Genomic DNA, 26,994 nt, shown 5'->3' on the forward strand with positions numbered 1-26,994 from the left:
TGTGGTGGGCCAGATTTGGCCCACGGGCCTCGAGTTTGACACATGCTTTAAAACAAACGTAGAAAGTAAAATCTTCATCACGGTGTGGCGTCTTGAAATGCATAGTAATTAATTACACATTCTCACATTGTACTACACTTCATTATAACATAAAGCACAATTTTGGGTGATATTGTGATACAGAAACTCTCATGGATTTAAGTACATTATATTTAATCGTCACTGTTTCACTTTTAAGACGTTGCCAGGGGAGACAACACCAAAGTGAACGTTCCTGACAGCTACAAAGTTTCTCCAGATGTTCATTTTGGTCTCCATGTTTTCCTTTATCCCCTCCTAACCAGCCAGTCATTTTATTTCTGTTTGCAGGTTTCTGTCAACTAGAGGGAGACAGCCTCGAACTTCATTATGCAATCTGTTGTGTAATGATGAACAAATTGAATCTTGCATCCTGTGCTCCCAGCTTATTAAGTTGGATGCGTTTCTTTTTATAAAAACTAAATAATTAACTCCTCCTAGGACGAAATAAAGAAACCCAGCATCATTATGATGTAATTAAATCTTGGACAAAACAGAAACTTGAAAACAATGAGAGCAGAAAAGCAGACAGATGGGAAAGATTTCTAGAAATTATCATTTTTCTCCCCAAATTACCCAGACCTGGAAATTGTCTCAATGTAATTCCAGACTCTCACTTTTTCAGACGTCGTATGAATTATTTTATTTCTCAGCAGAGTCAGAATCAAATTATGCCAACCTCATTTCCCTTTTCTCTTCCTCCTCTGTTAAACTCACACAGACAGAAAGTCTAGATGATAATGCTGATATGCTTTCATGTTTCCACATATTTCAACTAATGCGGAGAAAGTCTTTCCTTTCTCTTTTAAACGACATTAGCACAAACGGCCGGCTATGCAGGTGCGAACCTCTCCAGGCAGCCAGCCAGGCTGCCAGGCAGGCTGCCAGAGGACAAGACACAGGGTCTGCTCTGTTGTAAATGTCAGGTGTCCTGCTGCTAGAGCCAGCATGCATTTCATTACTAAACATTCATCGATGCAAGTTTAACCGCATTTATAGGCAAAGCACACAGAGCAGGAACAGCAGCAGGAAGGGGATTTGGTTTGCAAAGCCCCAACCGTCGCTTTCCATTACATTCCTTCTAGAGGGATGAGTAGCCTTTAATAAATAGATATTTGAACGTCTTTCTATTCAAAATAAAATGACCCAAGAGATACTTGTGATGAAAAATGCTTAAGAAGTTTTCATTTGTCAACAGAAAAATGAGGAAAACTGAGCAGAAAATACTCAGAACTGCCAGAGAGCAAGTCTTATTCACTGCGTTCCCAAGGTAACCAGTGGACAAAAAAAATTAAAAAATCAGCCAGCGTAACGGAAACATCACCAAGCTGTCATTTCACTCAACTTCTATGTCTGTTTTCTACTGCAACATACAATAGACATATGCTAAATGAAAATGCACTAACATTAAATGACAATCTCTTTATTAGGTTGTCATTTGCACAGCAAGCACATGGAGGGGAGCAAAGTTGCATCAACGGCACACATCGTGTTGTGTTTATGTACCTGAGAGATGCTGGAAAAGCCGAGGTTGCGGCAGCCGTTGCAAGGGGTGAGAGCTTCCCAGAATCCAGTGGGGCCGCACGTCTTCTCTGCATCGTCGTCCTCCGCTGCTGCAGCGAGAGGCGGGGTGGGACGCTGTTGGCACAAAACCGGTGCAATGATTGCCTTTTGAAGACCCGTGATCTAAAATGATTCAATAAAATCGAACAACTAAATGAAACCTGGAGTCCTGGAGTCTAATTACTGCAAATTATGAGGAATCAGCGTAATAAACCTTTCATGAAACAATGGTGTCCGAATTTCAGTCCGCAGGGCCCGTCTAATTGAAGTTTCAGTCTTTGCTTAACCACAGCTGATCAAAAAACTTTCATCATCTCTTTAAGGTCTGCAAAGGTCTGATAATGAGCATTTAATTTCAGTCAGGTGTGATGAAGCAGAGAATCATTGATAACATCCAAGACGCAGACAGGAATTCAACGCTAAATTGTCAGATCGGTTTTTCTAAACTCTTCTGGGTCCATGTCAGGCAGCTTTCCAATGCGTCCTTAATCCAACTAATCAAAAACCAGAATTACTTCCTCAGCATGAACTGAGACAGAATCCTGCTGAAGCACATCCACCTGCTGACTAATTAACACCATCCTAATAAACAGGGGTTTTTTGTTGTCTTTTCTTAACACCCAAAACTAACAATAACTGCTTCATATTTCTCTTTCGAAGCACTAATGGTGGTTAGTGATTGGTCAGTGGCACCTTTAGAAAAGCGTAATGGTGGCACCAAAAGCGGCAAGTAAAAAGTGTCAAAAACAAACTTACTAGCTGCACCATGCACAAGTTTTCTACTGCTTTGATGGATGTGCAGTCACCAGCTGCGTTTCCATTTAAAATGTGTGGAAAACGTTTACAATATTCCGTTAATATTGGAAAAAACAATTCATAATTGCAGTGTTTCCAGTAAATAAGAAACAAGTCCTTAAAAAACAGGACGCACCATCATCCTCCTACTACTTCCTGTCGTCTTCTTCCTCTTTTCGTCAAAAATGTGAGGTTTTCTGAATTGGTGTGTTTCCATTAAGCAAATTTATTTTTCAATTTGTTCAACAACAACGAGATCCTAAAAACAAAGACAGAGCTACACTGGTTTGGTTACATAAAGGACCACACACAGCACAGGTAGTACTGACAAAGAAGAAGACGGAAACTTACACACATCTACAAAATGCTTTCTTGGGGGCTTGTCTCTCCGTGTGTGTGCGTGGGCGCGCGTGCGTGTGTGTGAGGTGCATTAGGACAGATATATCCCACCTGATTCCACTGTGAACCTCCATGCAGCTGAGGACACAAACCCCAGCAGGTTGCACAAAGTGAATACACCCAGAATATGAATACAAGGAGAAGAAGCCAGAGGAGGAAGGATGGAGAAAACATTCTAAGCAGCAAATGAAAAAGGAATGGAATTATGGGTAGTAAAAGGTGGACCAGTCGCTGCAGACTGCAGAGGGCCCTTTGAACAATCAGTCATCGATCCATCTAAAATGGACTGCAGTGGCCATACACACATGCTGCACTGGATGGGAGGCGTTTCCTTTCATTACAGTAAAAATCTAATGTCAGTCCATGTTCAAGGAAAAGGATCTGTTTAATTATTCAACAGAGCTGCAAAGCTAATCAATATTACACAGGCTGTCAAAGCATGCTCTGCGTCTACATCATGCAATTTTTCAGGAATTATCTCGTCTCATTTGATGGACAGAAGAGTTAATTTCATATCAGAAAAGATTATGATTTGGATAAAGTCTGAATAAAGATGCTTAGATGTTGTCATAATGGTTGTTGCTGCCAGAAACCTGTCTACCCTACAAGGAAAATACATATTTTTATACATTTGCTCTTCAATTGAGCAACTTGTTAGAAAATTAGGTCTTATCAACTTACTGTAATAAAATAAATTCAGGTTTAGGTAAGAACAAGACTGAAAATGCTTCATCAAATTCAAAAATACTCAAACATACCATAACAAAATATAACTTGTCTCCCCTGCTTTAAATTTAATAAATTTATTGTTTTTTACTGCATAAAAAACTGTTTTCAAATAAATACAGTTATAGTAGTAGTGCCACCCACTAGGTGGCACTACTGCTCTTCATTTGTAACTAATTCAAACAAAAACATTTAAAATGATCATATAGCATGCTTTTATGGAGTTGTTTACATTAAACGCTAAAAATATTACATATGAGCTACATTTCTGGAATTCTGCTGCTCCTTTTTAGAGTAAGGCAGGTCTGAGGAAATACTCATCTTGTTACTTATTTTGCCTCTTGGCTCCAGCTACCACACACACTGAGTTGTATTCTTCTCCACTGCACACAATGGGCACAGTGCCACAGCGAGATGCCATGTCAGAGAGCTGTTCAGAGCTTTATTCATGACTAATGGCCTCACTAAATCACAAACTAATGGCCCTGGAAACATGTTCACACACCAGCCCTGAGGCACAAAAACACACACACAAAGCAAGTCCGGAACACAACCTAAATTGGTGCTTATTGAGAGAGAGAGGCATAAGATGGATTGAGATAATTACAACCTAAATGACCTGAGGTGTGTGTGTGTTCACTGCTCAGGCACAGGTGTGTGAGCCTCATGGTTTCAGTGCATGCGTTGCTGCAGATAAATATAATTTGGCTCCATTCACACAGAGCAGACATGGGAAAATGATGAGCTATTGATCAGCGTCACAACACTCAAAGAAAGGAGAGAAAGAAAAACAGACGCGCTGTAACGAGGGAGTACAAAGCGCAGACACACACTGATTTCTGTGTGGGCATCTGCGGCATGAAGGCTCAGGTGGAAACGATCTGCATGAAGCTGAAGTTTTCCGATCGGTTCGTAAAAATAACCAATAGATCCAGTTAAGGTTTGATCAGCTTTTAGTCCAAACATGGATCAATGACAGAAAACTAACATCTCCAGGCTCTGAGCAGCTATTCGTTCAACAAACACATTACAGCCGCTTTCTAACTGCAGCAAGAATGGCGTTTTTAGCATGTTTGTCTGATACTGCCCTCTGCTGGGGAATCTGAGAAAGTACAAACCAAAGTATAAAGAGGAAGGAACAAAAAAACACCAATATGGATCAGCAATGGAGTCAATTTAATCCAGCAATAAGATCACATGCAATTGTAAATATATGACAATTATAGATAAATTGAGTTAAAAAATAATGACTGGAATAAGTTAGAGAAAGCAGAAAATGTTTAAAGAGTTAGTACTTTAATAAGATCTTATTATTTATCAGTATTTGCAGCAGCTTCTCTGGAATCTGTCAAAAACGCATGCCGTTACCACTCCACTCATAAATATTTAATTAACTTCTCAGTTGAAAAGCTGCTTGTTAGAAAGGACTTTGTGTTTTCATTTAGCAGATTTACATACTATTTTGCAAACATTTACACCCCAATAAATTTGAAGAGTTGACAGCAGCAGCTGTTTTTTTAAAACTATTGTCATGCACAGAAGTTCACAAGCATTTTTCTTTCAATTCTCTTACTGACTGAAATAAATATTTTCTCATGAAATCCATGACAGATAGTGCATCTCTAACCCTGCATTGGTGTACGTCAGGAATGCATTTGGGTTACCACACTAACATTTGAAAATTAACTTTCAAGCTTGTCATGCTTGTTAACATTAAGTTTAAGTCTTAAGTCAGTTTTATGTGTTGAGAAAAACAGCCCAAAGTTTGAATTAAACCACTCTAATCAGAAAACATCGATTTCAGCAGACGCTTATCAGGAGTTGGGATCTAAAGAAATCAAACTCTTGATTAAATATTCTCTAATTTGTATCCTTAATGACAGGAAATGTAAAACAAGCTGAAAAATAGAAGTTGCACCAGTAGGAATAAATTATTTTGTAACACAGCTGACTGTGGTTTGTAAAAAGGGAATAGCAGAGACGAAGGATAAAAATCCCTCAAGCGTAGCCCTCAAACATCTATCTGATATTCCCTGGAAGTGCTGTTGAAGTTTAAAGTCTGAATGTTTAACAGAACAAGTAAAAACAGGAATACAGAATGTATAAATGAGTGTTTTCCCTCTCTGTGTAGATAATCTGCACAGGAAACCAAAACACTCCTGCCCACGAAATGATATGTGAAGCGTGGGCTGAATCTGCACAACGTAAAGGGGATTTTCATACGCCATCTGTTCAGCGTACACCTCTTCCTGAAGTAAACAGGAAGCTGCGCGTAACACCGTCCAATCCCACGTTACAGTAAGATAACACCGATTTCTTTCCTTTTAATGGAGACTTCTTTTAAACTTGATTTTAAATGTTTCACCAGAGACTCATACTTTATATGCATTCATCATGGCTGTTTTCATGCTAATATTGGGCTTTAAAGGGTCTATTTAAACCATTACTGCAGCGTAAAATTATTAGATAACAGAATTGTTTCTAACTAAAGTTTAGACAATCTTGCATTTATTTTGGATTTGTTCTAATTCAAAAAGGATCAAAATTATACTCAATGAAATTTTGAGGAAATTGTCCAACAGGACAATGATTCCAAACAAACTGGAAAGATCATGTACTCAGTGAAAACGTAAATATTATCCTTAAAAGTCAGGTATGTGGCAGAGATAAAATCAGCTTTATCAATTTTGTCTAAAAGCATGCTCACATATCCAGCCAGAAACACAAAAGGTGTCGCTGAGGAACATTTATCCGCATAGTAGTTTGTGTCTATTTATCAATTTCAACAAAAATCATTACCATTTCACCCTGAAATACGACACTGATTACCAGGATGAATGGATGTAAACTTTGTATCAGATGCTAATTTAAGTTTAAAAAGTACCTTGCTGACTCGAGTCAAGGTGCCGTTCGGTCTGTCGGGGCGCTCCTCGTCAGACAGCCGCCCGCTGCCGAAGCTGTCCATGGAGTGGGACGAGATGGTGTGGCAGAGCTCCTCGAAGGAGTAGTCCCGGTCCCGGCACTTCTTGATGTCATGGAGCAGTTTCGACAGTTCGCTCGTCACGGCATCATCTGTGGAGGGAGAGAGAGTGAGAGGAGGACGATTAGAAAGTAACGATTATTTAGTTTAGCAAAAATAGAAGACTGGACCTATTTTATCTGCTTTCTGGTCAATGATAATCAACTCTTTACATTTTTAAATAATTAATAGAACAGGAGATATGAAGGAATGTAACTTGTTATGCCATATTTCTAACAGAGGGGGCAGTGTTGGACCAGTTTAACACATGGCTGCACAGATGGGCAGTAATTGTTCCCCTATAGAAGACCTGATTTTTATGACAGAATAATGAAAAAACACATATTTTGAATATTTAGCAACCTGACTGTCTTTATGATAATCAGACACATTAATTAGTTTCTATCTGGAATATAGTCCTGACCAATAATTCATGAACTAAACCGAATGCAGCAAATGCATTGTGATCATCTTATGCAAATACAGTCTGGTTTTACTGGAATATTATTATGCATGCATCCAGAAACTTCTTAAGTGTCAGTATTTACTTTAACCTCTGATTGACGGATGAAGCAGAAACATTAAGAGGGCTAACCAATTTTTAAAAACATTGTGTGGCGCTCACAGCTGTTTTCCTTGCTGCTGTTGCAGAATTACTTGAAGTTATAAATCCTGAGTATTTGGATTCTAAACATCTATAATCTTGTAGTGGATTTAAACATTCACTGAAGCCTTCATAGTTCTGTTGACAGCCTTAGATGTGTTTTATTGCAGCAGCATAAATCTACATTTACTTGAATAAAAAAATTATTCAAGTACATTTATTCTGTGGAGAAAAACTTTTAACAAAACTCGAGCACTTTATTAATTTTACTTTAAGTAAATTAAAGAGTCGAGGAATTTAACTGGTAAATCCATTACTTCCTGTGACTTAGCGGCCAATTTCTCAAAATCACTTTTCAGTGTGAGGAAAACAAAGATCAGATAATGACTATAATAAAACAGTGGCATATCAATTTCTTCTATCATATCTACAGTAACTGCAACTAATGATTATTTTAGTCTTAATTATTCTGACAATTAATCAGACAAGAAAACTGATAAATTCTGCTGACTTTTCATTAAATTATATTCAATTATCATATTAGAAATGCATTAAAAATGTAAATGAACAAATTTGTGTCTTAAAATAAGGATGAGCCTAATAGGAGACTGTTTTTTTAACAAATTTTGAACTAAGTGAAGCTAAAGTTTTGTCATTTGAGGAGTTTTGTGTAGAACATATTTACAGACAAGGTTTTTTGTTTTTTTTTTATCTTAAATGCAAAACAGGTTGTTTTGGACACTTTTCCTAAATACTAATCCGAGTACGCTGTTCTTCCAGTAAATGGCCTCTTTTTTAAGTCCGTCTTTTCTTAACAATTAATTGATTACTAAATGAGTTGATTATAATCAATTAATCATGATTCATTTGAATAATTGTGAATAATCGACTACAGTCGGTGCATTAATTTAAATGTTTCAAGCCGATGGGTAAACCAAGCAAGACAAAGTTTCACAGTTAATTTCAGGAAAGAACATCATGACCACTGTAAAGTACGGTGGAGGATCTATGATGCTGTGGGCCTTTTTCTCTTCCAAATCCCTGGGATGCATGTAATTACGAATTCCTTGGAATAAAAATATGTTGGTCTCTCATAGTAAACTGAAAATGGGTCACAAATGGGATAATGTTCAAACACAGAAAAATCAGCCATCTTCTAACTCACTCTTATGTCGGAGGGACGGCGAGGCAGCAGGCGAGGAGATCGAGGTCCGAGGTGCGGGCACGGGACACTTCCGGACCGGCTCTTCCAAAATACTCTGTCTCTCCATGTCGTCCATCATGTACTCTACAAAGACATGGACGGTCAATGAGTGAAAGGACAAAACGGTACCAGCCAAACCGGGTCGGAGATCCCACTTCAGTTATTTTTCCTGGATCAATAAAGTAGAGCAATCAGCAGCATGGAAAACAGCTTGAGCTGCATTCAATTCACACCTTCGCCTTTGCCACACAGTCACTTCACAGCTTCTGCTAGCAGAGCTGTCTGCTGTTTATAGAGCAACATAGGGGAAAGAAATTCCAGTGAGTGAGGAGACGAAGCAGGATCAACAATAAATTGTCCCAGAAGTTATTGCAATAAATAATTATGTTTATCGTGATAATGCTGCAACATTATCGTAACATCGTAACGCCATCAAAGATCAATAAACTTTAAATTCTAATGAACATTTAACACTGTAACTGGAAGACATTTTAAATATCCAAAATGAATAAACAAAATAACTGAAACACCAAATAAAAATTAATTATGAAGTCTCTCTAAACAAAAAGGTTAGATGAGACCAATGAACCAAACTGAAGACCAGTTTTGGTAGAAAGAGAGAGAAGGAGAAAAACTATAAATCATGCAAATGGAAATTATTGAGCTTGCTTTAATTTATCATGCGATTAATTGAGTTATTGTTTATAATCCCCAATTTTGGCATTTAATTATGAATCTAACAGAAAAGACTGAAAATAAGGGAGAAAGTATAGTATGTAGAAAGTATTTATCTTGTACTTTCTACAGATTCTCTACAAACCGCAGAATAACGACAACCAGTTGGTTTATTTTTTTTTTGTTTTTGTGTGCAGCATGAGGCGTCCAGTAAGTCAAGTGAGAATCATTCCTAACAATGTGCCAGAAAGCCGAGTCTCAGCAGCTACAAGCTCTCTGCATGCGTGTGTCCTTCTCCGTCTCCTCTCCACCAGGAAATGGCTCGCAGCTGATCCTTTCACCCAGCCGCAGCTGTGCGCCCTTCTCGCCCTTTCTTCCTTCCTATCACACGCAAACACAGCCAGCCTCCTGTTCATGCTGATGCCCAAACATCTTTCCACTTCTGGCTTGGTGAGATTGGATTTGGATAGAAAAGTTTGTGACAGACATCTACAGCGGAGTGAATTTTTACGTTTCGAATGCTGTAATCCCTTCCAAAGCATATATATAAAGATTTGTTCCATATTAATGCAGGACTATTTATAATGTAGCAGTAGGATCTTTTTCCTTAACCATGATCAATATGCAAAGTCCAGTTAAGTAAAGACATGGAAGAACATCTAATCTCTCTTTATTCTTGTATGTATTATTAACTGAAAAGAATATTAAAATGCATCTTCAAATATAAAGTATTTCAGCTTTATGCTGATAAACTGAGTTCAAAATGAACATTGAGGCAGATTTTTGTCACGCAAAAACTTTAAAACCAGTTCCACCTTTAATTTGACTTGTATGCTGCACGTTTAAGGCGGAACTTTTTTTTTTTAAAGTTGTCATTTTCATTCAATATTAGCATTCAGACTAATTTAAGATAGATCCATAAGCATTCAATTAACTGTGTTGTGTGATGCCGGTAGCTCTAGTAGCTATATATCTGATAGAAGATCCTGCATCAAGTTCTAATCTATGGTGTTCCACAAGGGTCAATTCTAGGCACATTATTTTCTTCCATTAGCTGAAAATATTCAGCCTTTATTACATAACGCCTATCACATCTATGCAGATGACATTCAGTTGTATTTATCTTTTAAACTGTCCACCATCGCAAAGTGATTATTTTGGATCACTGAGTGGTTTCCTTGTTCATCACACAGTGGATAGACTTCTTATACACTCATGTCACTGTGATGCTGAAAAATAAACACTTTCTTCACCTACATCTTCTTGCAGACACCTGAAGATACAGAGTCAAATCTGTCGAGTATTTGGAACCGTTTATAATTTCATCCACCAACAAAAAACCCAAATCCTTATTAAGGAACTAAATGGAACAGATAAGATCAGGATAAATATTTTGCTAATTTGTTACTCCATGATTTTTGTACTTTTAACTTCAGATTACAGTCTTCTTTCCATTTCATTGTGTTTTTCGGCTTAACTATCAGTTTTGTTGCCAGCTCGTCACATTCCCGAGCCTCAGCTTCTCTTTTTTTTTTTGCCTCCTAATTAAACCTCATTTGTGGTTGACTTTGGCTCTCGCAAATGCTCTTCATCCAACTACTCCTTGGTTTCTGTGCGCATTTATCTCTGTTGCTTTAAATTAACGATAACTACGTGCCCGTTATACACGCCATAGTTGCCACGTTGACAGACAGAGAGGGCCTCCAAGCCACAGGATTACAGCGTTTTAATGTTTACCGCGTTTAGAAGATGTAATTTTTGGATCCTTGGGGACTGCGCAGGAAATTCACACTGGTAATCACTGGTTAAACACAAAACATGTACGAGAGCAAAAACTGGAATTTTAGTGCATGGTTGAAGAAAGAAAAAACTGCAAAAAGAGTTGTTATTGTTTAAAGTCCAAAGGACAAATCTATGACCTAGTTACCTAATGATTCAAGACCAATGAATTGAGATCAAATTAAAGTAAGATCATGAGAAAGAACACGGCGGCAACCTGGAAAAGAATTATTCTGAAATAAAAATATATCTTTTGATAAATGCTAGCTGCGCAAACAGTTTTAGAACCAGCCTATCACACATTAACACCCTAATGCCAATCAGGTTTCCAGTGCTTGAACCTCCAAAGAAACACAATAAAGCCCATTGGAACAGTTAGTTAGTTTTAATTTTTCCTGTTCCTTCAAGAGTCATTGTTGGTGGTGATACTGTGAAGAGGAAAGAACTTCAGTAGCAGTCAGTCTGAAAAGGCCTCTGACTGAAGACTGTTGCTGTATGACAGTCTTATAACTTAATTTCTCAGCAGCAGAGACAGCAACATGTCTTGGATGACATCATCGGTTGTTAGCAAGAACTCCTAATCCACCGCCTTTGCTTTTGCCGCTCCGCTTTAAACCTCTGTGATACATTATTTTGTCGTCTTTACTCACAGATTCTTTAATTTATGTACTGACATTTTTGTCCAAATGCAAAAATGTAAAGTTTTTTTCAAATCATTGTTTGAACTTCTAAATAGACACGTACATCCTACAACATGTATTTTTTAATTCAGCATTTTTGCTATTAGATATTACTCTCTAAACAGATTTAGATTTTAAACCAACTGCTTTTCACTTTACACATCCCAGAAACCCATCAACGTCATAAATCACATCCTGTGAGACAATTGAAGAGATGTGGAACGGATGCTTTATTGTTTTTGGTATCAGAGCAACTTGCACTGTTTCCCAGAGGGAAGACAAAGTTTCTCAACAAATGAGATTTCTCAGTTAGACAACAACCTGTTTCAAAGGTCACAATGTCATATGTGCCAATATGCTGCTCTGTGGCTCAATATGTCCACACCATTCAACAAATTCAATCTCAACTGTCACCTACAGCCAATAAAACCCAAACAGCAGCCACTGATCTCTGAGCAAACACAAATCACTGTGCAGTCAGGTGTGGAAAAATGAAAACACTAAAAATCTCCACTTAAATCTGGAAGTCGTTACCTTTTTTATTTGTGCAACAGCAACAACCCCAAATTCTCAGGTTCTCTCAGTGACAGTCTGTGTCTCTTACCTTGAATAAGAGCGGTTATCTGCTGAGATTTAGGTGCTGGGTGATCTCTGAGAATCTCCAGCGCTGTTCTCCCCTGACTGTCTCTCAAATCGGCATCTATCCCTGAAGTTCACATGCAAAATAATAGTAACACAAAAGCGAAAAATTGAAACAATGTTTGACAGAACTTAACGCACCATTACAATGTAATCAATCAAGACGAATCAAAAACTGGTGAATTGAATGTTTTTAGAGGCGCAAATGTTATTAACTTGTTAAATGTAATACAAAAAACTTGACTTTGAAGCAACAAGTTACCACAAAATTATGGAGTAAACAGCCGTCACAGTCTAAGAAGAGATTGCAAATAATCAAAATACCATTAATTTGTGCAGATGAATAACTGTCCATGTTACTATTTTATTAAATTTTCCACATTATTGACTGACTAATTCACTCTATACGACTGAAATGATGAATGAAAGTCAAAATGACGAACTGAGATGCGATTGTCATAATCTATTAATTTCTTTCTTGTTGCTTTTTCTAACATTTGCTTCTTCAAGTAAATCTTGCAACTGAAACCATTTTTTTTCATTGATAAATATTACAAAATTAAGTTGGAAACGTCATTGTGTCTTACAAATCCATTTATCCAACATAATGAATATTATTTGGATTTTATGTGGGAGACAAACAATTCAATGAAGCAGAAGGAAAATTGTAATTGTTCACAATTTTTTAACTGCTAAATTTCTGAAAAGGGTGTTTGTATTTTTTTCTTCTTTTATATATAGAGAAGTTTTTGCAAACCCATTTTTTTTATTTTATATTTTCAAGGTCAACAAGGAACTTGTTGATTTCATTCTACAAGGTCAACAAGTTCCTTGTTGACCTTGTAGAATGAAGTCAGTAGAATTTTCATGTAGAAATGGCCTATGAGTCTAAAAAACATGTAGCGGTAACAACCAAGGTGTAGACATAAAAGAAACAACAAATTTTTCATATTTTCATTTGTTCAAGCCATCTTGCATTTTCATTTACTTCATAAATTATGCACTACTCTGTGTTCATCAATCATATAAAGTCCCAGTGTTACACACAAAGGAAGCCTGTAGTTGACAAAATATGAATTTTGTTCAGGTTTTATGACTATTTTAGCAAAACAACATACAATACATTCAAAGCTTCAAATAGGAAGTCCAATGATTTATGACAGCACAGTTTACAACAATCCAGGATGTTGATGTACTGTAACCCTGACCAGAAAGAGCATGGCCACCGGAGGAAGTCCTGCAGGAAACAGGGAGCTGCAGGGAAGATGGCAGCGCAACCAAAGGACAACATTGTCCAGAAAGTAGTTCAGGGTTTAACGTACCGTTTTGTCAGAAATGTGGTTTTAGCATAAGAATTCAGCATATGAATTCATTTTCATACAATTATGTATCATTTACTTCAACAATCAAACTGAGTGATTCATTGATATCACATCCTGAAATATGTGATTATCAAAGCCAAAAATAAAACATTTAACTTTGATTCATCAGAGGGGAAAAAAAACTGAACACTCGCGTCTACATAAATAACTAAACATGTGGAGCATTTGACTGCAGGTTACGATAAAAACAAGGGGAGCGCAGACCTATAAAAAGCACAGCACTTGTTTTATTGTAGCATATTTATAGTCCAACCTGAGTCAAGCAAAAGGCGAACCACATCCATCTTTCCAAAAAGGGCAGCTTCATGAAGGGCACTCCCATTCTCCGTCTGCAAGAAACGGAGAGAACACACATGTGGTAATATTCAATAACTTTTACAACTTAAATCGAAGACAGAAATAGACCAGAGGTGGACTGATAGCACAACGGACATCGCAGAAGAGCGCAGCAATTAAAACGTATCAAATTCATCATTATGATCTGATATAAATATTAATCTCTCTCACAGGTCAAAAGATTAAAAGAAGTCATGCAGTGATATTATTGTGTGTGTAAACATCCCATTTTCACTCATCCTATAGTATCTGTCTTGGGTGCTAATAATAATACAGGTATGACGCAATACAATGAAATCAGCACAGGGAGGCAGATAAAGGACCAAACTGTTTCCTCCTCAGAAAAGGCTGCAGAGTTGAACCGATTCTGGAGTTTGTGGTGGTGCTTGGAACATTGATTAATGTTTTTTTTCTGCTTATTAGCACAGATTTCAGTGACTGAAATCACATTTTAACACCAAATTCAGGATGTTTTGGAAAAAGGAGGTTTGAAATATGAAATTCATTAAGCTGCAGAGAACAAGCTGCTCTAATTCCACACAATGAAAAAAATACACTACGAGTGCTACTGTGAGGAACATTGGGGACGTTTTACACCATAATGTACTTAAAGTAAAGTCTTTAAAACTACATTCTTCAACTTGAGCAATATTTGAAAAATCTGATGCATCCCGACCCAAAGCAATGGAGAAAAACCAGGCATGTGTTTGTGATCTGTAGACTTAGTTGCGATGTAACCGCTTGATGCGGTTTTTTTCAAGTTCCTCAGCTGATCCAGAATGCAGAGAATATTAACTCAACTCCAAATCTTTCTCTTTTTAGACATTCAAAGTTATTAATGGCCCATAAGAAAACTCTGCGATGAAGATGCAGGTTGTTGTTGACTGTGTTTTACTTTCTCCTCTTTTTGTTTCCTACCACTTCGTTTTGTTTTACTTTTGTTTTTCGTTTCCTTTTACTTCTGTTTCAATTTTCCATTTTATTCTCCAGACTGACTTGAACATATTTTAGTTATCAGAGCAATAATTAAAACATTTTAAATAACTGTTTAATGCACAGTGGCATCATCTTACCCTCAGGTACAATAAGAGAGAGATGATAAAAACTTCCAAAGCTCCCTTGTCTAGCAAAGAGTGGCATCTTGGGTCAATGATGTGAGCTTTTGCAGCACAAAAATAACACAAAGTAGAGAAAACTCAGCATTAAAGTCTTATTAAGTGAGCCTACATAACTATTATTTCCATCTCGTAACTGCTTATTTATGAGCTTACAAGTGGATTTAAATGAGGTCTTTTGGAAAAATTACCAAAAAAAGTCAAATTCTTACTATTTTTATCACAATTACATGTTATGTCTCTCCAGAAGAAATCTGGTTTGCAGGGGTAGGAAGTTTTTTAGCAACAAAGTGTTGTAAAAGTTTGATTTCTGCATCTCATATCAACCATCGCTACAAGAAGTAATGCCCATGTGGGGCACAAAGACGCACAAATCAACACAGAAACAACAAGGCGTAAATGCAGCCAAACAGCTAAATACGTTGCATCCTTCATGGTTGGATGAAAACAGTGCCGTGAACTGAACTCCCAGCTTTAATGAAGACAAATCATCTGGACAGCAGCCAGTCCTGCACCCTGAGCGCAGCGCTGCGGCACATCAGACTTACTGTGACCCAACCGTTTCTCCTGAAACATCACCAGTGATGCACGGGAAAGGAAACCAATTGCAAGGATCCTTAAAAAAAGATAAATAAATAAAAAAAATCGAGAGCCTGCGGAAGGTTCAAGAAAGGCTTCTGCTGGATAATCCCAAAAAGAAAATCATCCAGGTTTTAAAGCCCATGCCTGAGAGGAGGCCCTGGTACAGGAAGGGAGCCGCCCCGTATTCTGACACATTTGACCTTCCCTTTTCAACTTCCCATACCACTTCCTGCCCCGTTTCCCCTGGCAATAATACCGTGATGTCATGAGGAAGCAAAAAGGCGATTCTGACTCTTGAGGAGTTTCCTGCAATTGAAAAGTGGAGGGCAGTCTGATCTGTTGGCTGTGCTGAATTCAGATGACAGAGTAAAAACTTACAGCATGTCAACAGAGGAATCACTTAAGACATGCATTTGAGTCTCTCTACATAATTAAGATGGCTTTACGCAACACTGGCAGCTGATCCAAAGCACAATGCTTTACCAGCACACTTTCTGAGAAGATAAAGAAAGCACTCGCTGTCCTGTCGACATCCTGGTTCAAATCTACGGCTTTTACCCTGCGTTGGCTTCCTGCCCAACATGCAGGTAGTAGAATTATCCTCTACGGGGAATTTCCTTCATTAAAATGGAAACAGTAGGAAGTGAGAAAGAGAAACACTGCTACTTGTATAAATTATTCATTCACACTCACACCTACACACAGCTCTGTACTACCACTCACATGTACAACTTCCTGTCTGCTAGAGACAATTTATGACAACCCCAGTTGATACTTGTTCATTTTTAAAACACACGCTATCAGTCAGAACTGGACAATAAACCAAAAACAATATATATCGCTATAGACACATGATTAATATCAACTGATAATACGTCTGATAGAATAACCAATCATTTTTCGTAGCTCTGATCCAGAACCACACAGTATTCTGGGGGATGTAGGCACAGGAAAAACTTTAGCTTTCATGGCCAGCTAAGCAAGGTTGATGAACTCAACAAGCTACTTTTGCAACTACGTCACTAAATCATTCGAGGCGCCATGACAGACGTCGGAAGTGAGGGACGAAGTATTGAACAGAGCGCTTGAAATTGTTTTCCAAAGTTGTTTTGCCAGTTTATTCATGGCTTCTAACTTGTTCGAGTCGAGCTAATTTGTCTGTGAACGTAACACACCTGGTTGGGGCTCATAGACGGCGGTATTTACCAAGTTTGGAAACAGCTAGCTTAGAAACCGACCCTAACCTCCTCCCTCCTGATGTGCTGATCAAAGTACCGACTTTGTCTGAATTCACACCACATGATTTATATCACTATGTCTTAAACATTGTTTCCCCTTAAACCGGAAAAGCAGTAGAAAAACGTAGAAAAGACGAGATGCTAGCCAGTTTGTCCATACATGCTAGGCTACATGACGGTGCGGCACTGATTCCATGGTTACCAATGGTTGGACGCTTACCTTCTCCATAATGCAATATCTTTCTAATTACATTAACTAATAAAGTACATTGTGGCGTATACAATGTATATATTTCACACCCGAATGTATACGTTTATTGTGAAAGGGGAGAAGGTGAGGTAGTCTTCTTACCTGACAAAAACTGTTCACTGTTACACCGAGGGCTGCCAGTCATTATGATTGACAGCTGCTATCATTTGCCGCCGCGTCGTTCCTCTTTAAATGTTAAGTAATAAAATGACAAGTTTGGTTTTTATGCTTATCCGTTTCTGCAGCCTACCGCGCAGCATCCTGTGAGCATTTTTAAAGTGAAATAAACTGAATAAAAGCGATATTAGACTACCACATGTCAGTTTTTTGGCTAACTTTAAAGGAGCGCATTGGTTGTTTTTGCTAGCTAAAGGCTAGAACTGTTCATAGCTTCTCTCTTCCGGTCTCCGAAGGACCCGGATGCAAACCCAGAATTCGGAAACAGCTTTTAACACAAGTCTAGAAAACGTGACTTATTACGTGAGAACTTAGAATTCGGCGGGTTTGATGCTTATGACTTCATATAACGGACGTCATATAGATGTTTATTTGCTCTCTGTTATTCTCTAATCCTCACTTTGCAGTCGTTTGTCGCAGAGTACGGATTAGTTTATTGTTGATCTTGCTGTTAGAGCAGAAAACGTGAAACCTATCCTCAAACCAGCAAGAATGACAAGCGGAATGCGTTCTCCAATTGTAGAGACCCGGAACATCACAGTCAACATCCTGAGGGGTTTAATCCACCCACTTTTCACCAACTTAACCTGGATGGAGTGGATGCTTCTGGCAACAGGGGACCCCGCTCGCACCACCACCTGCATTCTGGTCAGGATTTTGAAAGATATCCTGGAGCTCTTTATAGCCAACGCTCTGGATAGTCTTCCTAAGGACAACTGCAGCACTGAAGCAATTGAAGCAATCGTAGGCAACAAGTTGCCTGAAGCCTTTGCTAAGGTCGTAAAGGTTGGCGGAGAAGTCCGAACAGAACATACTGACAATTTAAACCATCTCATTGTCAAATATGTGGTGGAAAGAGTCAATTCCATCTTAGACTCTGACTCTAACGACAATCCACGCAATCACGTTGATGAAGCAATCAACGATATGGTTGGCGAAATCAAAGTAGTGGTTAAGGATCTGTTTGTCAGATTGCACGCATCTAGTAAGGAACCCAGGAAAGCCGTTGTCCACCCAGTTGAGCCACAATCTATGCTCAAAGGTCTGCAAGGAAGGATCAAGAATTTTTTCACCAAGTTCAGTAGGAAACATTCTTCTAGGGTGGCTCCGGTGAACCTACCAGAAAAACCAGGAACCTCCCACAACATGGCCAACAAAACTGTGGCCATGGAAGCCTTGATTCCTCCAGAGATCTTCACCAAAGATCTGCTGGAAGAGAAATTACACCTGGAGGCCAGGTGTCATGAAATCTCACCTGTGGAGGCCTACATTCCTCAAGATGATGTGTCAGACATCATAGATCTAGAAACCTATCTACCAGAGATTTTGTCAACCAAAGGCTCACAGGTACAATCATTAGAACTGGAGCCAAGATTTGAAATCATACCCAGGGAGGCCTTCGTTTACACGAAGACCTTGCAGGAAGAGGATTTCGAGCCAGAGCCCAAATTTGATGAGATCACACCTGTGGAGCCATTCATTGGGTCATTTTAAATTTGTTTAATACTTAGTTAGGTCATTTTTAAATTGGTAGTAGTTAGGTGATTTTATAATTGTGTTTACTAGTAAGTTAGGTCTTTTTAAATTGTTGAGCAGTTAGTTAGGTCTTTTAAAATTGTTGAACAGTTAGTTAGGTCTTTTTAAATTGGTAGTAGTTAGGTGATTTTACAATTGTGTGTTTACTAGTTAGTTAGGTCTTTTTAAATTGTTTAGCAGTTAGTTAGGTCTTTTAAAATTGTTGAGTAGTTAGGTCATTTTACAGTTGTGTGTTTACTAGTTAGTTAGGTCTTTTAAAATTGTTGAGTAGTTAGGTCATTTTACAGTTGTGTGTTTACTAGTTAGTTAGGTCTTTTTAAATTGTTGAGCAGTTAGTTAGGTCTTTTAAAATTGTTGAGTAGTTAGTTAGGTCTTTTTAAATTGTTTAGCAGTTAGTTAGGTCTTTTAAAATTGTTGAGTAGTTAGGTCATTTTACAATTGTGTGTTTACTAGTTAGTTAGGTCTTTTAAAATTGTTGAGCGGTTAGTTAGGTCTTTTTAAATTGTTTAGCAGTTAGTTAGGTCTTTTTAAATTGTTTAGCAGTTAGTTAGGTCTTTTTAAATTGTTTAGCAGTTAGTTAGGTCTTTTAAAATTGTTGAGTAGTTAGGTCATTTTACAATTGTGTGTTTACTAGTTAGTTAGGTCTTTTAAAATTGTTGAGCGGTTAGTTAGGTCTTTTTAAATTGTTTAGCAGTTAGTTAGGTCTTTTAAAATTGTTGAGCGGTTAGTTAGGTCTTTTAAAATTGTTTAGCAGTTAGTTAGGTCTTTTAAAATTGTTGAGTAGTTAGGTCATTTTTAAATTGTTTAGTAGTTCGGTTTTTTAATGTAAAAATCACAGCAAGACAAACAATTTCACACCTTTTTCCACCTTTAATGTGACATTTAACCTGTACAATGCAATTGAAAAACAAACAAAAATCTTTCAGGGTGCTGGAATAAAAATAAACAACTGAGGTACTGTGGTTGCTTAAGTGTGCACACCTTTTTAGGACTGGGGGTGTGGCTGTTTTCAGATTTAACCAATTACATTCAAACTCATGCTAAATTGGAGTCAGCAAACACCTGTCACCAATTAAAGTGCCTCTGGAAAAGTTCAGCTGTTCAGCTTGTCCTGACATTTTTGTAGCCACATCATCCAGCACAAGCCATGGTCCGCAAAGAGCTGCCACAGCATCAGAGGAATCTCATTATTCAAAGATATCAGTCAGGTGAAGGCTACAAAAGAATTTCCAATTCATTAAATATACCATGGAACACTGTGAAGACTATCATCATCATCAAGTGGAGAAAATATGGCACAACAGTAACATTACCAAGAACAGAACGTCCGTCCAAAATTGATAAGACGAGAAGAAAACTGGTCAGGGAGGCAGCAACACTGAAGAAGCTGTAAGAATTTCTGGCAAGTATTGGCTGTGCAGAACACGTGACAACAAACTCCCGTCTTCTTCATATGTCTGGGCTATGGGATAGGGCGGCAAGACGGAAGCCTTATCTTTCAAAGAAAAACATCAAAGCCCAACTTAATCTTGCAGAAAGACATCTGAAATCTCCCAAACACATGTGAAAATGTGTTATGGTCTGAAGAAACCAAGGTGAACATTTTGGACATAATTCCAAAAGGTATATTTGACACAAAAACAACAATGCTCATCACCAAAAGAACACCATGCCTACAGTGAAGCATGGTGGTGGTATCATCATGCTTCGGGGCTGTTTTGCTTCAGCTGGAACTGGGGCCTTAGTCAGGGTGGACTGAATTATGAACAGTTAAAAATATCAGTCAGTGTTGGCACAAAACCTTCGACCTTCTGTTAGAAAGCTGAAGATGAAGAGGAACTTCATCTTTCAACATGACAATGATCCAAATCACACATCTAAATCAACAAAAGAATGGCTTCACTGGAATAAGATAAAGGTCTCAGGATGGCCCAGCCAGAGTCCAGACCTGAATCCCATCGAACATTTGTGGGGTGATCTGAAGAGGGCTGTGCACAGGAGATGCCTTCGCAATCTATTGGATTTGGAGCGGTTTTGCAAAGAAGAGTGGGCAAATATTCCCACATCAAGATGTGCCACGCTGATAAGTTCCTACCCAAAAACACTGAGTTCTGTAATAAAAGCCAAAGGTGCTGCAACAAAGTATTAGTTTAAGGGTGTGCATATTTTATGCAACCAGGTTATTGCAAGTTTTTTAGTTTATATTTCGCTTGAAAGGTTTCAGTTTGTTTTTTAATAGCATTGTAAAGGTTATAGGTCACATTAAAGGAGAAATAAGTTGTGAAAATATTTGTCTTGTCATTTTTTTACATCTCAAAAACCTGGCATTTAAACAGAGGTGTGTAGACTTTTTATATCCACTGTAGGTCATTTTAAAATTGTTAGCTTAGTAGTTAGAGCTTTTTAAAATTGTTTAAGTACTTAGTAAGGTCATTTTAAACTTGCTTGTTTAGTACTTAGGTTTTTTTTTTTAAGTTGTTGGTTTAGTAGTTAGTTAGGTCGTTTTAAAATAATTAAATTAGTACTTAGGTCATTTTAAACTTGTTTGTTTAGTACTGAGTTAGGTTAAAATGATCCAAAATGCTAAGGTTAGCTTAAGTAATGCAAGTAGTATCAACATGCTACTGACTCAATGTGCTAATGATAGCCATTATGCTAACATTAGCCTTGTACTTAAAATAATCATTTTACATAATTTCATATTTATTAGCAATATTTACCATATTGAATGGATTAAGTCAATGTAGGTAACCATGCTGGTGACATCACAGGTGCTACTGATGTCACTGACATAATTCAGTATGCTATGCTATGTCAAGTGGAAAGGGACAAGATCACTCTTTGGTTACCTAGCAACTCACTCACTCACTCTTGGTTACCTAGCAACAATCTGTCAAGTTACTGGCGCAACTGTGCCTCGTAACTGCTTAAAAATAAGTTATTAGCCAAAGTGAACAAAATTGCACGCAACCTTGGTTACCAACAAATAAATTCAGCATAAGATATCTATATTTTATAATGACTTCTTTCATTTCCCTTATTTTTTTAATTTTAATTTTCCTCTCAGGCAGTCTTTCTAGATTGTATAAATACCACAGACACAAATGAATCATGCTCATTAACCAAAACATCACATTGGAGCCATAAATCCATGCCTATCAATCATTTTCTAAGATTTCAGAAGCTACCTGTATGAACTACAGCTAATGTAGTTTCAGTTACATCATTTTATTTTCCACTGGCTTTTTCTGATTTAAATACATTTGAAGAAAACAAAAAGAAACCAATGGAAGTGACTCGTAATTTTGCACTACTACTAGATTTAATAATTTAAGACCTCACTTTAAGTAATACTTCAGTAAATGGAGTTAGTAAGTAACTTACGACCGGAAAAAAAATTAAGATTATCCAACACAAATGATTTTTGGTGCACACCATTTATCTGTTCTTTTGAACATAAACTGTTGCACCATATGTGGCTAAACCTGAAAAGCACAAGAGTACAGTATTAATGCCTTTCTGATTTTTAAAAAATTAGTCAAAAGTGCAGGGTGCAAAGTAAAGATGAGATTTATCAAAGGCTTGCACCACTCTGCATAACAAGCTTGATAAACTAGCAGCAGTGAGTCCTGCAGAGGAGATGACATATCAAAGACCTTTGTGCTCATCTTCACCAGGGGCATGGAGCCTGAGGCTGAGAAACACCCCGGCTCTCCAGATCAGAGTAGGCATGAACACACATAAAAGGAGTGAAGGCAGTAATGACTGCAGTGTCACTGATTCAGGGATCTGCACAAGAAAGACTAAAATTAATGACTTCATTTTAGCAGGTCTGCTCAGTAAAGACACTGCAAGTCGATGACTTCCTTGAACAGAAAACTTTTTAACCCAACTGAATAATGAACGAATGTATTGAATTTAGTTGATTGTAAAGTGCCTTGAGATTATCTGATATGTATTTCTTTTAAACAGCAGGAAGATGGAGCTTAAACAAGTTCAATAATAAGGTTGTTCAAAGATTTGTAACATCTCTTAAGTGTCTCAACTTTGGTGAGAAAACTTTTACATCTCCTTGTTTATGTTGCTTCAGACTCAGCAGCTCCCTGAATTTTTCATACTCTGAGCAATAAATCCCTTGAAGTGTTTTTTTTTTTTCTTCTTCCTTCAAATCTTTATGATCAATGAACAGCAGCACATCGGGTGAGAAATAATCCAACGTTTAAAAAAAGAAAATCCACTAGCAAGTGTTAAATGAAAGCACTCTGTGGATTCAACTTTTACCAGCATATAATTCTGGCTTTTGGTATTAAATTGAGTAAATACGATTCAATTCAATTACTACTTTTACCATTTTTGTTCACAGATTTTAATGCTTTGATTTGCAGCCATACCATCTATTGCCAAAAACGACCATTATCATGATTAACTTTTTTTGTCCATATTCCAAGGAAAAAGCTGTGAAGTGTAAGGAAGGGTTAACACTTAAATCAAACATCTCACAATATCAGTAAGTTACTTTTATTGTAACAGTGATTGTAGCCACTTTTCCGAAGCTACACTGAACAAAATTAACCAATTTGTAATGCTCATTTAACCAATTCAGCAGAGAACTATCAGTAACTAAGCTTTGCATCCAGTAAATGTCTACATCTAATCCCTATGAATGCATGAAGAGAAAAGAGACCATGAACTATGAGGACCCCTCAGGAACACCTTGTTCTCTCTCTCCCTTTCCTCACAATCAATTATTCATTTCAAACCACCAAACCATGTGAGGTACGTTCAGCGTACATGGCTCTCTGATACACACTCGGGGAGAAAACGTCGAGTTTAAACGAAGGAACCCGCCACGACTGCTAATCTGCCGGCTTCCTAAGCCATTCATGAAACACAAACGTCTGCAGCTACTCGTTTCTTCAATTACTGAAATGCAGCAGAGGATTTTTAAAGGGTTTATCCAGGTAAATGTCCTTATAGACGCATTCAATTTTCATGGTGGATTACATTATTTTAACAAAATGTCACAGTTAAATCCTTCTGCTAAATTAAAAAAAAAAAGCATATATAAGCATTAAACATGACACTGAACATTTTTTGATTTGACCAATTAGTCACAGCTTGTAGATTTCAGAAGATTCGAATTTGTAGAAGTGAGACAACAACAAAAAAACAACATTTTATGCTGTTTTTACAAACAGCAATTGTCTGTTTTTAAAGGAGCTTTAAGAACAGTTAGCAAGAGCGCCTGTCTGACCTGCAGAGGCAAAGCATTTAACTTTTCTTTTTTTTTAACAGCACCGCTTTGGGATTCTTCTGATCTGCTGACCAGAGAGATTGAAACGGTGCACAAATGGGTCAAAGTTCAGGGAGATCAAATGGAGCGGAGGAGTTAAGAAACTCTCAATTAAATCAAAGAAGTTTAAGCCAGGTCTTGAAATAAACTGGCAGTCTGTGGATTGAGGCCAGAGTTGGAGAAATTGGCCCCCCGTAGTTTATTACAGATATCTAGCTGGGATGTAACAAAAACAAAACCAAGGCTTACTGTCTCATAACGCCTCGGCTGATAAAAACAAAATTTCCCCAAAGAACTTACTTGGCTGCCCAGATCACAGAGAGATTTCACTTTAACTCCTACACTTGTAAAACTTCTCATACGTTAACAAGCAGTGTCTTACTAGCTTCTTTGGCTGCTATTAGCATGATTTCAGTATATATATTTTAGTTAAACTTAAGAAAGTCATCACATTCTTAATTTTAATGATACAGGTACTTCGGTTCAGACTTTTTAAAGATATAGGAAAGTCTTTTAGTTCAACACCAACAGGAAGCCCTGAATCAGACGGTAAACTTCGCTGTTATTAGCCAGAAATGGTTAGCCGCTAACAGCCACTAACAGTATTTTAACTGTGGGATTCACGTCTCGTGTGTCACCAAAACCGTTTCTACAAATAACCAAGTGAGTGTCAACCAACCTGAGGATGTCTTTATTAGCTAATTCTGTCAATGACAGCACAACCGCATAAAAACTAAATATTATGCCATTATAGTATTTTAAAATCAGAAAAGGTTTCCTTCATGATCATGTATTCATTATGTTGAAATAAATACTTGGATCAAAGTTAAGCTTGTTTTATTGGATAACTAGCCATTTGAAAAATTAGGAAATTATCCAACTGGAAAAAATTAATTTTATTAGTTTATTTAAAACGGGGACAGTGTGCAAAAAAACATTAATAACCATCTAATCTAAATCAATTCTTTGATATTTGCAGAAGGTGATTGGAAGGATAATTTTGGTTCTGATTTTAAGTTCAAACTGATTCTGATAATAACGGAAATAATTGTAATTGAAACATGGATAAACTTAAAAAACAGCTGCTTTAAAATAGAACATCACCTAAAAAGACTAATATTAATTCATATTTATAATATTTTAAATAAAAGAGCGATAAAAGAGTTGAATGATTCAATTTTTATTTTATTTATCTGTATATCTATACATATATTTACCTTTATGCATCAGAATATTTTTTGTTTTTATTTATTTTCTTTTTTTATTATTTTCTACGCTGAGTGTTAATTGTGAGTGGAGGATGTTCAATGTTTGAATGTATATTTTCTATGTTTCATATATGCAAAAGCTCAATAAATATATTGTTAAAAAGTCAAAACATTTAGGTCAAGTGATAAAAAAGTTGTCATAATCAGAGCTCATCTCAAAAGTCCATAAAATTTTTCATGTTTTCTTTTATCACCATTTATAGCCTGAGCTGACTTGCAGTGCCACGCCTTTAATAAGCATAAGAATATAAAAAAAACAGAAGGACTTGAACTCACCACACAGTTGACGTCCATGCCGGCCTCCAGCAGGGTCTGGACGGTGCTGTGGTGTCCGTTTCGTGCCGCCAGGTGAAGCGGCGTGTGGAGGCGGGTGTGACTCGTCATCAGGTTTGGGTGAGCGCTCACCAGCATGCGGACCACCTGTCCACAAACACAGAGCAAAACGCCACAGAAATGATGACACGTTTCCTCCTGGCTCTCAAAAAAATGCTTAATTATCAGATATAAAACAGTGTTGAGTCACAATAATTAACATCTGCAATTCTGCTCATTATTAGAAATCACAAAAAACATCCATTAGTCTGACAATAATGCTTTTTTATTTAGTTCTGACTTAACCAGATTACTATTACAGCATCGGGTGATGTTCTAATACATTTAGAAGGACCTTATTTTATATTTTTGCTCAGATTTCTGTATGAAAATAACAAGGTTTACCTTTATTTACAGCTTTCCTGTTTTCTAGAGTGAGTTCTACATATGTCTCAAACCTTCCTCCAGTGTAAGTTACATTTTTCTTCGTTATAATGCAGAAAGAGACTGTTGCTTTCATAAATTATTCATCTGCAGTCAGATAAACCTGTGTGGCTTGACTGCAATTACAGCTGGCTTAGCGTGCAGAATGTGTGACTGCGTCGGAACGTCAGCAGACATTTGCAGCAGAAATCTGTGTGTTTCAGTGTGTGGTTTGCCACATTTTTCACAAAACTGAACTAATATAGTATGTCCATGGTGTAAAGCAGCAGCAGGTTAGCATATTTTTCATTAAATCCACATTTCTGTATAAAAAACACTTTTTTAATTAGTAGTCTGATGTGACATTCTGATTAATTAAAGTAATTAAATGCGTGTTCATCGGCTACCAGTAGAAAATTATCAGAATTAACTGAACTAAAGGCTTGAAAATTTTATTTGTGTAATTTATCAGCATTATATCTTTCACTTAGTAAATGAGTTACTGAAATAAATTAATATGATGTAGAACAACCATGCGTTTCACAATTAGCAATGTTATAAATTTGATCAATTTGATGTCTTGAAGGACCAATAAATTAAGTTACATTCCATCTGTATCATATGGGGACAAACAGAAGCTTTTAAAGGACAGTATTAAGATTTTAAAGTCATTTAAGTCAATATTTCTCCAGTTAAAATGCTTTCAAATGGAGAAGCTTGCTAAAGAAGTAAGCTAGCGATAGCATATTTGCTCTCTGTTTTGAATTGACTTGTTAATTAGCCCAGTAATGTATTTCAATATGCTCCCATTTAATTGCATGAGAGAAAAAAATGAAACGTAATTGCAGATCCTTGCTTTGAACGGCATCAAATTATCTACTGGTGTTTCAGCTGCTCTCTCTTTAGTTTGTCTCTATGTGG

General features: G+C 37.2%; 1 protein-coding gene across 4 annotated transcripts in view; it reads right to left on the reverse strand.

Moving 5' to 3' along the window:
* anks1b (ankyrin repeat and sterile alpha motif domain containing 1B) overlaps window positions 1–26,994 on the reverse strand; it is a 187,679-nt gene that overhangs the window by 104,491 nt on the left and 56,194 nt on the right. For all 4 annotated transcript variants that reach the window (XM_014473658.2, XM_023350596.1, XM_023350595.1 and 1 more), the window contains exons 5-10: window positions 25,615–25,758; window positions 13,797–13,872; window positions 12,127–12,228; window positions 8,350–8,472; window positions 6,446–6,633; window positions 1,585–1,716 (exon numbers count right to left, since the gene is read on the reverse strand). In XM_014473658.2, coding sequence (XP_014329144.2) covers window positions 1,585–1,716; window positions 6,446–6,633; window positions 8,350–8,472; window positions 12,127–12,228; window positions 13,797–13,872; window positions 25,615–25,758 — 765 coding nt within the window. The remainder of the gene's footprint in view (window positions 1–1,584; window positions 1,717–6,445; window positions 6,634–8,349; window positions 8,473–12,126; window positions 12,229–13,796; window positions 13,873–25,614; window positions 25,759–26,994) is intronic.

Source organism: Xiphophorus maculatus, chromosome 17 (genome assembly GCF_002775205.1).
Source record: "Xiphophorus maculatus strain JP 163 A chromosome 17, X_maculatus-5.0-male, whole genome shotgun sequence".
Taxonomy (NCBI): Eukaryota; Metazoa; Chordata; class Actinopteri; order Cyprinodontiformes; family Poeciliidae; genus Xiphophorus; species Xiphophorus maculatus.